Consider the following 15,000-nt stretch of genomic DNA (forward strand, 5'->3'; position numbering starts at 1 on the left):
GAATAGAATTCTAGTGGGTCTATACAGGATTCCTAATAAAACTTCATTCAGCCATTAATAGGTAAAAAAAACAAAACTTCAAGACACTTAACTGTCCCACGATACTAATTTAACAAAGAACAGAGTCCCCCCCCCTCCGCCACCCCCACGGTGCTGATACTTCTGGATGCCATCTTGTACTCTCATCAAAACTGTTTTTATCTGTACTTGCAAGGTTATTTTAAGTTGCTGGGTGGGGGCAGGAGCTACAGTAACTCGCCGCCCGAGAAGTAATAGCTTGACCTCCGTCTGAGCCGGTCCTGCTCAAAGGTGGCTTGAACCCATGGCCTCTCATTTTCAGAGAGAGAGAGAGACTGACAAAGGACAAAGGGGAGAGTGATGGAAGCAATTGCACTGGCCATTTGTGACATACTTTTATTGAACAGAGAGAAGCAGGGGAAACGACAGGGAAGGGAGAGAGGATAGATCTCATTTACTCTGACAAAGGGAAAAAAGAAAAACAGACGAAAATGTAGTTCACACATTGCCCACATTTCTCTACTATTATAAAGCAAGCGGAGTGTTTCCCTTTTCCTTGGTTTGATGAAAGCTTGCTCTCTGGTAAATTGAATCTCAGTTATGGAACTAATGTAATAAACTACAGAAGAAAGCAAACTACCTGTTAGGAGCCAACACAATAACAGACACTAAACATTAAATCAGTGTTTCTCAACCTTGGCGACTTTAAGTCCTGTGGACATCAACTCCCAGAATGTTAGCATAGCTGTCTGGGGAATTCTGGGAGTTGATGTCCACAGGACTTAAAGTCGCCAAGGTTGAGAAACACTGCATTAAATTGTCTCTCCAGATGCTTGACAATTGTCCCTGCGTGCAGACCACAGAGAGTCTCGGTTGGGTCCATAGTGGGATTGCATAGTGGCAAAATCCTGTTTGCCTCCAAGATTAACTCCCCTCCCCAACACACATTTGAATGGATATATCAATTATCATTTTCTTTGATGTGACCCATCGTTCTTTCTTTCTGCTGTTTAGGGCTCACTTCGATGACACGGCTACCTACACTGCGGTGGCAACAAATGTACATGGACAAACCTCAACCAATGCCGCTGTGATTGTGAGAAGTGAGTAAAGCCACAGTGATGATGCGAAACACATGCAAACGTGGGGATACTTGAATGGCTTGGCTCACAATGTTGTCGCTTTCCTCTAGGATACAGAGGGGATGAAGAACCGTACCCTGTTGGAATGTTTCCCTATCGCTGTAAGTCCTCCTTGTAGTTCAAAGCAATTCTAGACCTGCCATAAGACTCAAAGATGTTAGCAATAGCAATAGCGGTTAGACTTATATACCGCTTCATAGGGCTTTTATTGCAGCAGATTGAGGTTTGTAATCTACTTACGAAAGACCAGGACTTGATACCACGAAGGTGAGAGAAACAGGTTTATTGGATGCATCGAGTTCAGCGCGTTCACACACCAAAATCTGAACTGCCTGGCTACGCCCAGGGCAGTGATTTTATACCTTTAATCAAACTTCGTCAATCAGAGGGCGTTTAAAGAGGCGTATTCATACAAAACGTAAAAACCCCTGTTCAGAACAGGGAAGTACATCTTGGAAAAATACAAAAGCAGATATTCATACCAACAGTTTTCTGCAACTTCTCTGTTCTATCTCTACCCCACGTCTGGCTTCCTGTGCCCCTCCTTTACAGAGTCTTGCCACACTGTCAGCCCTATTTGTAATATGAGGAAGTTAAAAGTCAACTTTGGGACTCCAGGGCACTGGAGTAACAGGCCAAACTAAAATGAATCTATAAGGTCCATTCTATTAAGACCACCTAACCTGGCCAGCCACTGGTGGGTTTACCTGTGCAACCCATGCTGTATCACTTTCAGCCCCCTCTAAGCGGTTTACAGAGTCAGCATATTGCCCCCAACAACAATCCGGGTCCTCATTTCACCCACCTCGGAAGGATGGAAGGCTGAGTCAACCTTTGAGCTGGTGAGATTAGAACCGCCGAACTGCAGATAACAGTCAGCTGAAGTGGCCTGCAGTACTGCACCCTAACCACTGCACCACCTCGGCTCTTATGTTCCTCCCAGGAGCCAGCTGGTACGGGAGAACCTGTAACTAACATTATGGCAGGTTCGCAGAACCTCCAAATCCCACCCCTGGCTGCCCCCCAGGAGCCTCCACGCAGCCTGTTTCTGATGCGAGGTAAGGGCAGGGCCCGCGTGGAGGCTCGAGGAAATGGGCCTCCTGGAAGTTCCAGAAGGGCCTCCGGAGCCTGGGAGAGGCAGTTTTCGCCCTTCCGGAGGCTCAAGGAAAGCCTCCAAATCCCGGAGAAAGCAAAAATCCCCTCCCCCAGCCGCCGTGGTACAGGAGGATGACTAGGCCATACCCACTATGGGCACACCCACACAGCAACTGGGCAGAGAACTCATTGCTGAAATTTTTGAAGCCCACCCCTGGTTCCTCTCCCTAGAACCTTAATAAAAGAGGAGCAGAAAAGTTCATTGGGCTCAATTCAAGGTGTTGGTTTTAACTAGAAACTCAAACCAGTGGATCAGAAGCCCTTGACCTGTTGTTAACTTGCACTCTGCTTTCAATTTCCAATTCCAATTTTAATAGATTTGTATGCCGCCCAATCCCGAAGGACTACGGGCGGCTTACATAAAAACAGTTTAAAAGTATTTTAAAAAGTTTAAAATACAAGACGGAAACGAATTAAAAGAAGGACACAACATGCACTCGATCTTAATGGGGCTGAAGGTCAATCAAGATCAACAGCCCCAGGCCTGCCGGAACAGCCAGGTCTTAAGAGACTTATGGAAGGCCGAAAGAGTGGGGAGGGTCCGGATCTCAGAGGGTAGATCGTTCCAAAGGGCTGGGGCAGCTACAGAGAAGGTCCTCCCCCGAGGAGCTGCCAGACGACACTGCGTCCTGTGTGATCTTATCGGCCGTTGGGAGGTATGTGGCAGGAGGCGGTCACGGAGATATCCAGGTCCTAGGCCATGTAGGGCTTTGAAGGTAATAATCAGCACCTTGAAGGGTGTTCGGAGACCAATAGGGAGCCAGTGCAGCTTGCGGAGGATAAGAGTAACGTGGGTGTACCTAGGTACACCCAGTATCGCTCGCACGGCTGCGTTCTGGACTAATTGTAGTCTCCGAACACTCTTCAGGGGCAGCCCCATGTAGAGCGCGTTACAGTAGTCGAGCCTTGAGGTGACGAGGGCATGAGTGATCATTTGGAGTGCCTCCCGGTCCAGGTTCAGATGCCCCTCCCTCTCTCTCCTGGGTAGAGGCTCTTTCTAAATAATGTCCTTAAGGATTAAGAGCAGGAATGTCTTGTCCACTTGACTGTGTTTTTTTTTTATGCTAAACTTTTTCCCAATTCTGAAAGAGGGTCTTGTGAAATTCCAACCTCCCCAACCACTTAAAAGCAAGTCTTACATTTTAATTAAAAAGCAAGCATGTTGTCTTTAGAATCTATCTGTCCCCCTCTCTCTCCCCCCCTCTCTCATCCATTCACCCACCCATATAGAGAAAAAGAGAGTCTACAGCTGTGATGGCGAACCTATGGCATCCGTGCCACAGCTGGCACGCGGAGCCCTCTCTGTGGGCATGCGAGTTGTTGCCCAGCTCCCCTCAGCTCCTCTAGGCATCTGTGCGCGCCAGCTGATTGTCTGGTTTCAGGAGGCTTTAGGGATGCCTACTAGGTCCCGGAGTCCTTCGGGATTGGGCGGCCTATAAATTCATTAAATCAAATCAAATCAAATCAAAACACTCCCCATTTTGTGCCTCCCTGGCCCATTTTTGGTCCCAGGAGGCTTCAGGGAGGCCACGGGTGTGTGTGTGTGTCATCCGCATGTGTGGGGTGCATTGCATTGTGGGTGTAGGCACATATGTGCACGCGATTGTGCGCATGCATGCGATTTCGGTGCACAAGGAGAAAAGGTTTAGCCATCACTGGCTTAGAGTTTCTAGTATTTATTCAGGATATTACTTCAAAAGGAAATATGCATATTTAATGCATTTTAATCCCTGGCTTCAAACTTGAAAAAGAGAGATGGCATTTTTACACACCAATAATCTTTAAAATGGCACATATTAGACACATGTAAAAAAAAATTGGTTTCCTGAGTTCATTGTTCCAACCCTGGCTTTGGGGGTCATTGGTGGTCTCTGTAATTGGTTGTTTTCTTGCAGACATTTTATTACCCAATTAGGTAACATCTTTTAATCCAGGCTTTGTGCATTTCCCTTTGAAACTCCAAGCACATCTGGCATAGTCTGCAGGGGGAGACGGAAATCTCTGTAGACTGGACAGGTAAAGAGATTTTCTGGGAGATTATAGGAAAGCTTGGCTCCTAACGCTAACCTATCTAGCCTATTGAATCCATAGGCTGGAAATAGAGCACAAGCAATAATCATAATGAAAATACAATATGTATGTACCACTGATGCCCATCCAACTTCCTGATGGACCCAATATTAATAATTTTCAGTTTTCTGTATATCTCTTTGCTGCCATCTAATTGTCCTCCAATTTTTGCAGCTCAAATGTCTGCACCCATTTTCCTTTTTTTCCTTATTTATAAGAAGAGGAAGAAAGCGGTCAGCACAATCCCCAGAGAAACCGCTGAGCCCTCGGAGGGCTCTGCTTCCAGGCTATGTTCCTGTAGCAGTGAAGTGTCAGAGGACTATCAGCAGAGGAGGAGGCTGTCCTAGCAGCTGTTTTCACACATGCTCCTTTTTCTGCGCCACATTTCTGCTGCGGGTCCTTTGGGGACTTGAGTTTTGAGTAACCGTAGGAGGCTGCAAAAAGCCAGATGATCTAAAAACACAGCAGGAACAGGTTTAAATAGTGCCAACTACTTACTTCCCCCTAAATGTAATCTGGATTTTTGCAATCCAGCTACACCAGTACCAAGGCCAAATACTAAAGGGCTGGGTTATGGCAGTCACTACTGCCGGTTTGCACTCGGCTGCACCGTGCGCGCATGCGCAGTGCAATAAAAATTGTTCTGTGCATGCACAGAATTAAAAAAAACAAGATGGCGGTGCCGTTGGTGCCACCTGGAGAACCGGTTTGGGGGCATGGCAGCCCTGGGTCTATGCCAGTTGCAGCGACCCAGGCCACCAAACCACTACTGGTTCAGCTGAACCGGTCTGAACCAGTAGGAACCAACCAGTGATCTAGTTGTTGAAGGCTTGAGAGAATGGGGGGGGCTGCTATGAGGAATCTGTAGAGCCCCATATGTTTGTGGTCTCTTTTGCTGCCTTGAATTGGCTTTGAAAGGGGAGTAAGGAGGAGGAGGAAGTCTATTTTCAGCTTTCTAGCCAATGCACTAACATTGACTCCTATGGTTCCACTTCAAAGACACCTAAACATATCAAGGCATGTTGATGGATATTAAATAATTCCCAAGGCTCATCCCAACCATTGTCTTTTCAATTCACCTCATTCTTGTTTGCTTCCAGTGCCGCTGCCAGATGAACTCTGTTACACACATTTCGAAGTTCAGTTTTTGGAGAGGTTTGGAGTCACCTTTGGGACGGAGGGAGAAACACTTACTTTAAGGTGTAACATCTTGGTCACACCAGAACTGAAGCGTCTCCATCCTCGGGTCGAATGGTACAGAGATGGTAAGAACCTTCATTATTAATGTGATTTGCAAAGCTTCCTTTCCATTTCTGAATTTTCCAAGGATTGCTGAAATTTGTGACCACTTTCCATGAGCATCCCAAATACAATAGTTGTCACTTAACCAAATAGGTTTTTTATTTTTATATTTCTTAAACAGTTCTGGATATTTCGTTTAGTATGACTGGAGCATGTCTGCAGAGCTCCGAAACTAAAATTTAAGGCTCATTGATTAAGGGGCATCAAAGCAAAACAGTTGTTGGGGATAAAATCTCTGACCTCCACAGAAGACCTAACACTGCCTTTAAGTCAGTTCTTTTGCCTTTCTCCAGTTTTAAAATGATATATATTGCAGTTAGCAAATTTTATTAGAAAGGATCAAAGTCATGTAAAAAAAATAATTCTTGATTCTGACTACAATTTGAAACCAAAACAAACATACTTAAATCCTGTTGATTTAAGTGAGGAAAAATAACCAAGTGATTTATCCCATCTCTGTTAATCAATAGAGATCAGAAGGTTTTAATGTTGGCTGAAACAGGTGCTTGACGAATTTTTTTGTGACGTGGCTTCAATAGAGTCCCCCCCCATATATACAAACTGTAAAGTTTCAGATTAGCAATAGCAATAGCAGTTAGACTTATATACCGCTTCATAGGGCTTTCAGCCCTCTCTAAGCGAATTTACAGAGTCAGCATATCGCCCCCAACAACAATCCGGGTCCTCATTTTACCCACCTTGGAAGGATGGAAGGATGAGTCAACCTTGAGCCGGTGAGATTTGAACAGCCAAACTGCAGATAACAGTCAGCTGAAGTGGCCTGCAGTACTAGGTAGCATTAATAGAGATTAGTGGATCCATCACAATATCTGAGGACTACACCAAACATTACAAAATTAACCTAAAGGTGCATATGTTATTAGAAATAGCATCCATCTGAAACATGATAGCTTCTTCCCAATATACTTGCTCTAAAATGGCTGATTCGGAGAGTCCAATGCAGAATACATCTTTATCCTTGCTATCTTATTAACATGTACTGAAGTGCAACCTGTCTTCCAGATGTGCTAATCAAAGAATCCAAGTGGACAAAACCCTACTTTGGTGAAGGACAAGCAGCACTGTCTTTCTCCCATCTGCACAAAGATGACGAAGGCTTGTACACCCTGCGCATAATTTCCAGAGGCGGAGTGCATGAATATACTGCATTTCTGTTTGTCAGAGGTATGAACAGCCTTGCATTTATAGGAGCTGATCCTGCTTGATTCTTTCTGAGGGATGATCAGAAGGGGTAGGGAGTTGGGAAGTCTTGGCTTTCCAAAAAGATTGAATCTGTTCCTTTGAAATGCTTGACAATGTTGCTTGCAAGTGTTCTGGCGATTGTAAAACAGATGGGCAAAAGTTTGGGGGTGGACAACTTAAAAGAGGGCGCTCATAGTTAGCATTCATTTTGTCATATTTGTACCATGAGAATGAAAAGGAGAACGGTTGTCTTTCTGGTTTGACAAATTAAAAAAAAGAAAATGAGTATATAAGATGGAACAAGGGTTGTAATTTGATCTCATCCTAACATGGGCAAATCCCTAGCAACTCTGGGAGGGATTACACCAATCGTTAAGGCCAGAAGTGCAGCTGAAACATCTTCTTCCTGTACAGACTTTTAGTCTGAGCTAAATAATGTCCAGCTAGTGTTCTCAGCAAATGAAAGCGATAGAGGTGAGCTGATTTATATTCCTTGACATTCTGACTCCAGTGATAAGCTCACCATCCTGTAAACAAGTCTAGTTGGTTTCAGTGGAATTTACTGAAGCTCACCGACTGACACGCAGTGGCTTGTACTTTGCAAGCTTCCCGCGCTGTTCCATCTGTTTTTTGCATGGGTGAATGGTAGGACTATATTTTGTCCTTTCTCGCTCTGCCTGAAGCACCCAGGTTCTCAGTGACAAAGCTCAGCAGTTCTTGTTTCCGCCTTCCCTGGAGCTATGCTATCTTTCTCTGCAATATTGCTCCATGCTCTTCAACAACAGGAAGAAACCAGCCTTGGGAGAATAAAGATGGCATCAGGAGAATTGAGCCAGAGAAAGTTAAGGTTGCCCACTGTTAACTTCAGTCAAATGTTTGGTAACACAACTCCTAAAATATCTTCCTATTAGATCTATTGGCCTGGGGCAGTGGTTCCCAAACTTGGCAACTTTAAGACTTGTGGACTTCAACTCCCAGAATTCAACTCCCTGGGAGTTGAAGTCCACAAGTCTTAAAGTTGCCAAGTTTGGGGACCACTGGTCTAGGAAAATATCAAGAAATATTTCAAATACAGAGAGTCCTTGATTTAAAGCTGGTCACTTGGTTCAAAGTTACAATGGATCCAGTGGTGGTATTCAACAGGTTCTGACCAGTTCTGGAGAACCGGTAACTGAAATTTTGAGTAGTTCGGAGAACCAGTAAAAACCACCTCTGATTGGCCGCACCCCCATCTATTCTCTGCTTCCGGAGTCCCAGCTGATTGGGAGGGAATGGGGATTTTGCATTAACCTTCCCCTGCCACGCCCACCAAGCCAGGCTCACAGAACCGGTAGTAAAAAAAAATTGAATCCCAACACCGAATGGACCTCCCAATGGGTACTTTCATTCTGGGAGTTGAAGTCCACAAATCTTAAAGTTGCCAAGTTTGGGAACCACTGGCCTGGGGTAATGGGCATCCCAATATCTGAAAAGGATTAGTGTGCTAATTTCACATATCCATCCATTAATCATATTGGTATGTGAGGCCAATATAAATTGTTAAAATGCTTTCATGTTATGGGCATGCAATATGGAAAGTGGTGGATATGGAGGCCCATCTCCTGTTATACATAGATTCCTCTTTATGATCTTATTATTATTGTTTTAATATTCTGTATTAGCAGCCTTTTTTATTCTGCTGAATAATTCAGACTGAACCTTCAGCAAACTTGGCTGAAAGCAACTTAATTTGCATAAAAAGCCATTGAGAATTTAAGAATAAAGTTTGAATTAGGATATAACATCTTTTTTTAAATGTCCTGCTGCTTACTCCCATAAAGGAATCTTCAGGTTTTGTTAAAAAGATGCCTCACTAAATATTTTTAAAGGACATGTCCTTATAGGGACGTGGTGGCTCAATGGCTAAGACCCTGAAGTTGTCGATCAGAAGGTCAGCAGTTCAGTGGTTTGAATCCCTAGCGCCTCATAACAGAGTGAGCTCCCATTACTTGTCCCAGCTTCTGCCAACCTAGCAGTTCGAAAGCATGTAAAAAATGCAAGTAGAAAACAAGGGATCACATTGATGGGAAGGTATCAGTGCTCCATGCTCCTTGGCGTTTAGTCATGCTGGCTACATGACCACGGAGGTGTCTTTGGACAGTTCTGGCTCTTCGGCTTGGAAACAGAGATGAGCACCGCCCCCTATGTGTGGTGGGGGAACTTTTACATTTACCTTATATAATTACTTTTGTCTCATCTTCAACCTACCATGGGGACAGTAATATTTAACTATTCCAATTTGCAAGTCTTGCAAATTTTCAGCAACAATTATTTTTTTTTTAAAAAAAAACTTCACATGCTCCCTGTCTCTATTTTCACCCTACACCTCAAAAGGAACAACTTAGTCAAGAAATCCAAATGATTTCTGACAATTAGGAGGATAGAAGGTAAATTTAGGATAGAGTTTTCACTATACTCTGCAACCATCTTTTCAGCAATCCTCCATTTGGGTCTCTTTCTTAACATGGATATGGAGATGTTTCAGAATACCACTGCTTTGGAACAGAACTGTTCCAGAATTCTATTTCAGAATAATGTTATTCCATACACATCGCCTAGAGCAGTGTTTCTCAACCTTGGCGACTTTAAGTCCTGTGGACTTCAACTCCCAGAATCCCCCAGCCAGCGCAGCTGCGCTGGCTGGGGGATTCTGGGAGTTGAAGTCCACAGGACTTAAAGTCGCCAAGGTTGAGAAACACTGGCCTAGAGCAAGATTTGATAGATGGCTAAATTCACTGATGTAGCCACTGGTTAAAACTCACCAACTCTCCATTCCCCCAACCCGGCCTTTCCTTTATAAAGGAATGAAGAGTCGGTGATGAATGTTTTTCCTGAGAACCTGTGACATTTGGTAGAAAGGAAAATTCAGCCTGTGGAATCCCCCAATCATTTCCCCACATATGACTCACACTAAAACAGTAAGGGCAGTATCGTTCTGCGTCTTTATTATTAAAACTGAATAGGGATCAGCAATGAAGACAGTGAGAGGTCCTTGGTGCCCTCTGAGGTTGTTTTCTTGCAGATGTTTCAATCATTACTCAAACTAGGTAACATCCTCAGTGCTAGTAAGGCATGGGGTTTGCTCTTAATTTAAAGTCTACTGGCTGGCCATGTCAGTGTTGGTGAGAGTGGTCTTGAAGGTTCTTACGTTCATCTGGGTGTTGATTGTTGGGACAAATTGGCTATCAATGGACACATGTACATAAACAACATCTACATACTATGGAAAAGAGATAATCAACAAGTCAAAAGACCTTCTCCTTAGCAATCAACATGAGCACAGACTAACACCAAGATCAATATCAGACCAACAACCAAGAAGTAAACAATACCCAATCAAGGAACTGCCAAGCAAGCCAGCATTAAACAGCCCAACCAAAAACCCTCCAAGACCCCCGAGCTACAAACATTCTCCCTTAATGAAGACAGCATAATCAATCAATTATTAATTGTTATAATAATTAATGCTGGTGTGCTTTTCTCCTAGCTCAAGAATGGAAAAGAGTGAACTCACTTGTTTGTGAGGGAAACCCCACGGTCACCCACTAGTGTGTCATATTTATAATAGCTGAATGATACAAGGGTAATTTTACCTGAGTCTTTCTTGGGGGTTTTAGATGCTGATGCCCTAGTGATGGGGGCCCCAGGGGCGCCAATGGACGTGAGCTGTCATGATGCCAACAGAGATTATGTCATTGTTGCTTGGAAACCACCAAATACGACCCACGAAGCTCCAGTGATCGGCTATTTTGTGGACAGGTATATGTGGAAGGAATCGCATTTGATTCTTCTCTCTTTCAAATAAATTCTCAGTGCTCAAAGGACAGGTTTTTTTTAATTTGATGTAAGTTTTACTTTCTGTGGTAAGTTAGTATAATATTGTTTTTGAATTGATTCACACACACATATGAAGATCTTTTAATTGATATATGTATATATAAGTATATTTATGTGTGTGTGTGTGTATGTATGTATGTATGTATGTATGTATGTATATGTATATACACACAAACATATATATTTATGTATATATGTATATTTATATGTGTGTATGTATATATGTATATATGTATATATATATGTATGACTGATTTCCAATCTTCATTAACTTCACTTCTTGAATGTGCATTCAGGGAACCTGCTAAAGATACGTGCGAGGAGCTTTTCACATGCTTTGTCCATTCCACGTAATCCTATAGGTCAAATTGTCAAATATTCCTGAGTCGCATTCACTTCCTGGGAAATATGCCATTTTCAATTGATGTAACAGGGGTCCTGCTGTTCGGGTCAAGGACCAATTTAGTTTAGCATTTTGCCAAATGCCTGAAGGGCAAGTGCGACAGGGAGAAACATACCCCCCTCTTGCCATCGCTGCCCTGCTATTATTATTTCAAGGCACCCAATCCTTTCCCTTGTGTCTCAAGACTCCCATCCCTTGAGGGATCACCCATTAAGTTATCCAATTCCCCTTTAAAGCTATTTATGAGAATGCCTAGGCTAGTATGGGCTAGTGGTTAAAGCACCACTAGCCCAAACCATCTGGAAATATGGAGACCTTGTTTTTAGCTTCATCTTAGACACAAAGCCAGTTGGGTGACCTTGGGCCAATCATTCTTCTCGGCCCTGGGAAGGAGGGAAGGACAAACCACACTTGAACTCTTGCCAAGAAAATTTCAGGGGCTTGAAGGAGGTGTGTCAGACGCACAGGAGCCCTGGTCGCCCAGTGGTTAGAATGCAGTATTGCAGGATAACTCCGCTCACTGCCAGAAGTTCGATCCTGACCAGCTCAAGATTGACTAAGCCTTCCATCCTTTTGAGTTCCGTAAAATGAGGACCCAGATTGTTGGGGGCAATAAGCTGACTCTGTAAACCATTTTAAGGAGGGCTGTAAAGCACTATGAAGCGGTGTATTAGTCTAACTGCTATTGCTATCCAAAGCAATTGTCACTGGCTTCAAAGTGACAGGGTTGTGTATATAAGAAGGAGCAACTGCTCAACTGCTTGATTGTACCTAGTGTTTGGAAGCCAATCAGGGGTGGGTTCTGGCTGCTGCGACTGCCGGTTTGCTCAAGAACGTGCTGGTTATGCTTGATGCATGATCTTGATGGGCGTCTCTTGATGTGTGCACACTTGATGCATGCTTGATGTGTGCGTGATGCGTGAATGCACAGTACTTAAAAACAAGATGACGGTGCCTATGGCGCCACCGAGAGAACCAGTTTGGGGGCGTGGCAGGCCGAGTTACTACCTACTTGGCCAAACCCCTCCGAACTTGTAAGGACCCATCTCGGAAACCAATTACTATCATTGTAGTTGCCCATGTTCATGAGCTATTCACAACAATTTCCTTTTCCCTCACTGTGTACATGTGAAGTTACAATATTTTATCCTACTGCCTATTGTTTTACACATACTTCATTTCAACTCTACTTGGCATCTGATTCACCAGTCAGCCAGTTTAAAGAAATCATTCTCACAGCCAGAGTAGATTGATAGAAAATCTTGAAGTTTTCCTTTCCTTCTTTCTGTTATTTGCAGATGTGAAGTGGGTACCGAAAACTGGGTGCAATGCAACGATGCGCCTGTAAAAATCTGCAAATATCCGGTGACTGGATTGTTGGAAGGGCGTTCCTACATGTTCCGAGTGAGGGCCGTCAACCAGGCAGGGGTCAGTCGGCCCTCGAGATCCTCTGACGCCGTGGCAGCTCTTGACTCCGAGGACCTGAAGAGGTCACAGAGTAAGGAAAAAGCATCGCCGTATTTCTTCAGGGGAAATTATAAGCAGACTCGTAAAAGAGGAACCTTGCTACGAAATGAGTGGGGCAGACTAAATTTTGTTTCTGAGCTGGCCATAAATCAGGTTTGCAGGCAGCTTACTTATGGCTACTTAAAATAAGTGTTATGATTTCAGACTATGTATGCTTGTATGACAATTTGTATGTATCTTCATCGTCATCGTCATCATCATTTTAGCCATTGTCTAACCACTGCAGGATGAAGACCTCTTCCGTATGTATGTATACAGAGAGAGAGAGGAAGGGAGGGAGGAGAGAGAGGGAGGGGGGAGAGAGAAGGGAGGGGGAAGGAGAGAGAGAGGGAGGCAGGGAGGGAGAGAGAGAGGGAGGGAGGGGGAGAGAGAAGAGAGGGGGAAGGAGAGAGGGAGGGAGAGAGAGAGAGAGGGAGGGAAGGAGGGAGGGGGAGAGAGAAGAGAGGGGGAAGGAGAGAGAGAGGGAGGGGGAGAGAGAGAGGGAGGGAAGGAGGGAGGGGAGAGAGAAGGGAGGGGGAAGGAGAGAGAGAGGGCGGAGGGAGAGGGAGAGAGAGGGAGGGAAGGAGGGAGGGGAGAGAGAAGGAGGGGGGAAGGAGAGAGAGAGGGAGAGAGGGGGGAGAGAGAAGGGAGGGGGAGGGAGAGAGAGAGGGGGAGGAAGGGAGGGGGAGAGAGAGAGGGAGGGAGAGAGGGAAGGAGGGAGAGAGAGAGAGATGTGGCAGTCCCATTGTGAACTATTATGGCTAATAAGTTTCAACGGTTATCCTACACTCTGTGTACAGCGGGGGGGGGGGGGTTGCTGCAGGATTACTGCCGGTTCGCTTCTGTTTGCTTCACTCGCCGCACGCGTTGCTTGCACATGTGCATTTGCCTGTAGATTGTTCTGCGCATGTGCAGAACATTATAAAATGACTAAAAAACATGCTGGCAACAGCATGTTAGACTGGGGAATCGGTTTGGGGATGTGGCCGGCCTGCTGTCCCTAATGGTTTGGCGGCCCAGTCCCAATTTCCACTACCGGTTCACTCGAACCAGTGCGAACTGGTAGCAACCCACCTCTGATGTTCAGGTAGTCCTCGACTTACAACCATTTGTTTAGTCATTGTTCATTACAACACTGAAAAAAGTGACTTATGACCATTTTCCACGCTTAACGACCATCTTCATGATCAAAATTCAGGCATTTGGCAACTGGCATATATTTTTGAAAGTTGCAAAGTCATGAGTCATAAGATCACTATGAGATCACAAAGTCAATGGGTCATTAAGCCGAATTCACTTAATGACCACATGATTCACTTAGCACCCGAAGTGACTTGTTTAACAACTGTGGCAAACAAAAGGTGATAAAATGGGGCACGATTGACTTAACAGCTGTCTTGCTTACCAGTGGAAATTTTGAACTCAATTGGGGCCATAAGTCAAGAGTTACCTGCAGTGCTCCAGCTCTTTGATATGTAATAAATATGTATGGAAAAGATTCCACTGAGAACTATATTATTATGCCTAACACCGGCTTCTTTTTCGTCCTGAGTGACGGGGATTTCTGGTCAGATGATGAATTTGTTCAGAATTAAAAGGAGATCTTTTAAGGCAGTGTTCCCCAACCTTGGCAACTTGAAGATGTCCGGACTTCAACTCCCAGAATTCCCCAGCCAGCATTCGCTTACAATCGCTTACAGCATTCGCTGGCTGGGATATTCTGGGAGTTGAAGTCCAGACATCTTCAAGTTGCCAAGGTTGAGAAACACTGTTTTAAGGGTTTCTTCACCTTTAGCATCATCTGAATTAACACATGTCAGATGCCAGAGCTATCAACATCTAACTTTGCCTAATGTTGCTGATATAAACACCCGTGATAGCTGAGAAGCAATCAAATACTACCAAAGAGGTCATTCAATGTAATTTTTCCAAAGGTGTTCGCTTAGTACAGAAACTTAAATATGAGCAATGTGTTTTTTCCCCCCACCTTCAGCTATCCACATGGATGGAGGCAGGGACATTATCCTCCGTTATGATGACTTGGAAGGTACGTGACTTCTACAGAGGCAAGATAATAGCCATCCCCCACAATACTTCCGTGACCGTTACTAAAACTTTAGTCTTCCTGTTATTTGCAGACTCCTTTCTTTATGCATTTAATATGGAGTTAAATATGTGCATCTCTATTTCTACCTACATGAGGAATTTAGTTAGGAGGAGAACTAAGTTAATACAGTCTTGAGTGATTATTGTTTTGCGGATCGGGAAATTCCATTTTCATTTTGTGCATGTAAGCATTCTACGTGTTTGCATTATCAGGCTATC

At 44.2% G+C, this 15,000-nt stretch overlaps 1 protein-coding gene across 1 annotated transcript in view; it reads left to right on the top strand.

The window, feature by feature from the left end:
* The window catches only part of MYOM2 (myomesin 2), an 80,436-nt gene that overhangs the window by 13,557 nt on the left and 51,879 nt on the right, over positions 1-15,000 (top strand). Inside the window, exons 6-12 of the mRNA XM_032215146.1 lie at positions 1,033-1,121; positions 1,211-1,261; positions 5,486-5,650; positions 6,711-6,872; positions 10,547-10,688; positions 12,468-12,667; positions 14,669-14,722. Coding sequence (XP_032071037.1) covers positions 1,033-1,121; positions 1,211-1,261; positions 5,486-5,650; positions 6,711-6,872; positions 10,547-10,688; positions 12,468-12,667; positions 14,669-14,722 — 863 coding nt within the window. The remainder of the gene's footprint in view (positions 1-1,032; positions 1,122-1,210; positions 1,262-5,485; positions 5,651-6,710; positions 6,873-10,546; positions 10,689-12,467; positions 12,668-14,668; positions 14,723-15,000) is intronic.

Source organism: Thamnophis elegans, chromosome 4 (genome assembly GCF_009769535.1).
Source record: "Thamnophis elegans isolate rThaEle1 chromosome 4, rThaEle1.pri, whole genome shotgun sequence".
Lineage (NCBI taxonomy): Eukaryota > Metazoa > Chordata > Lepidosauria > Squamata > Colubridae > Thamnophis > Thamnophis elegans.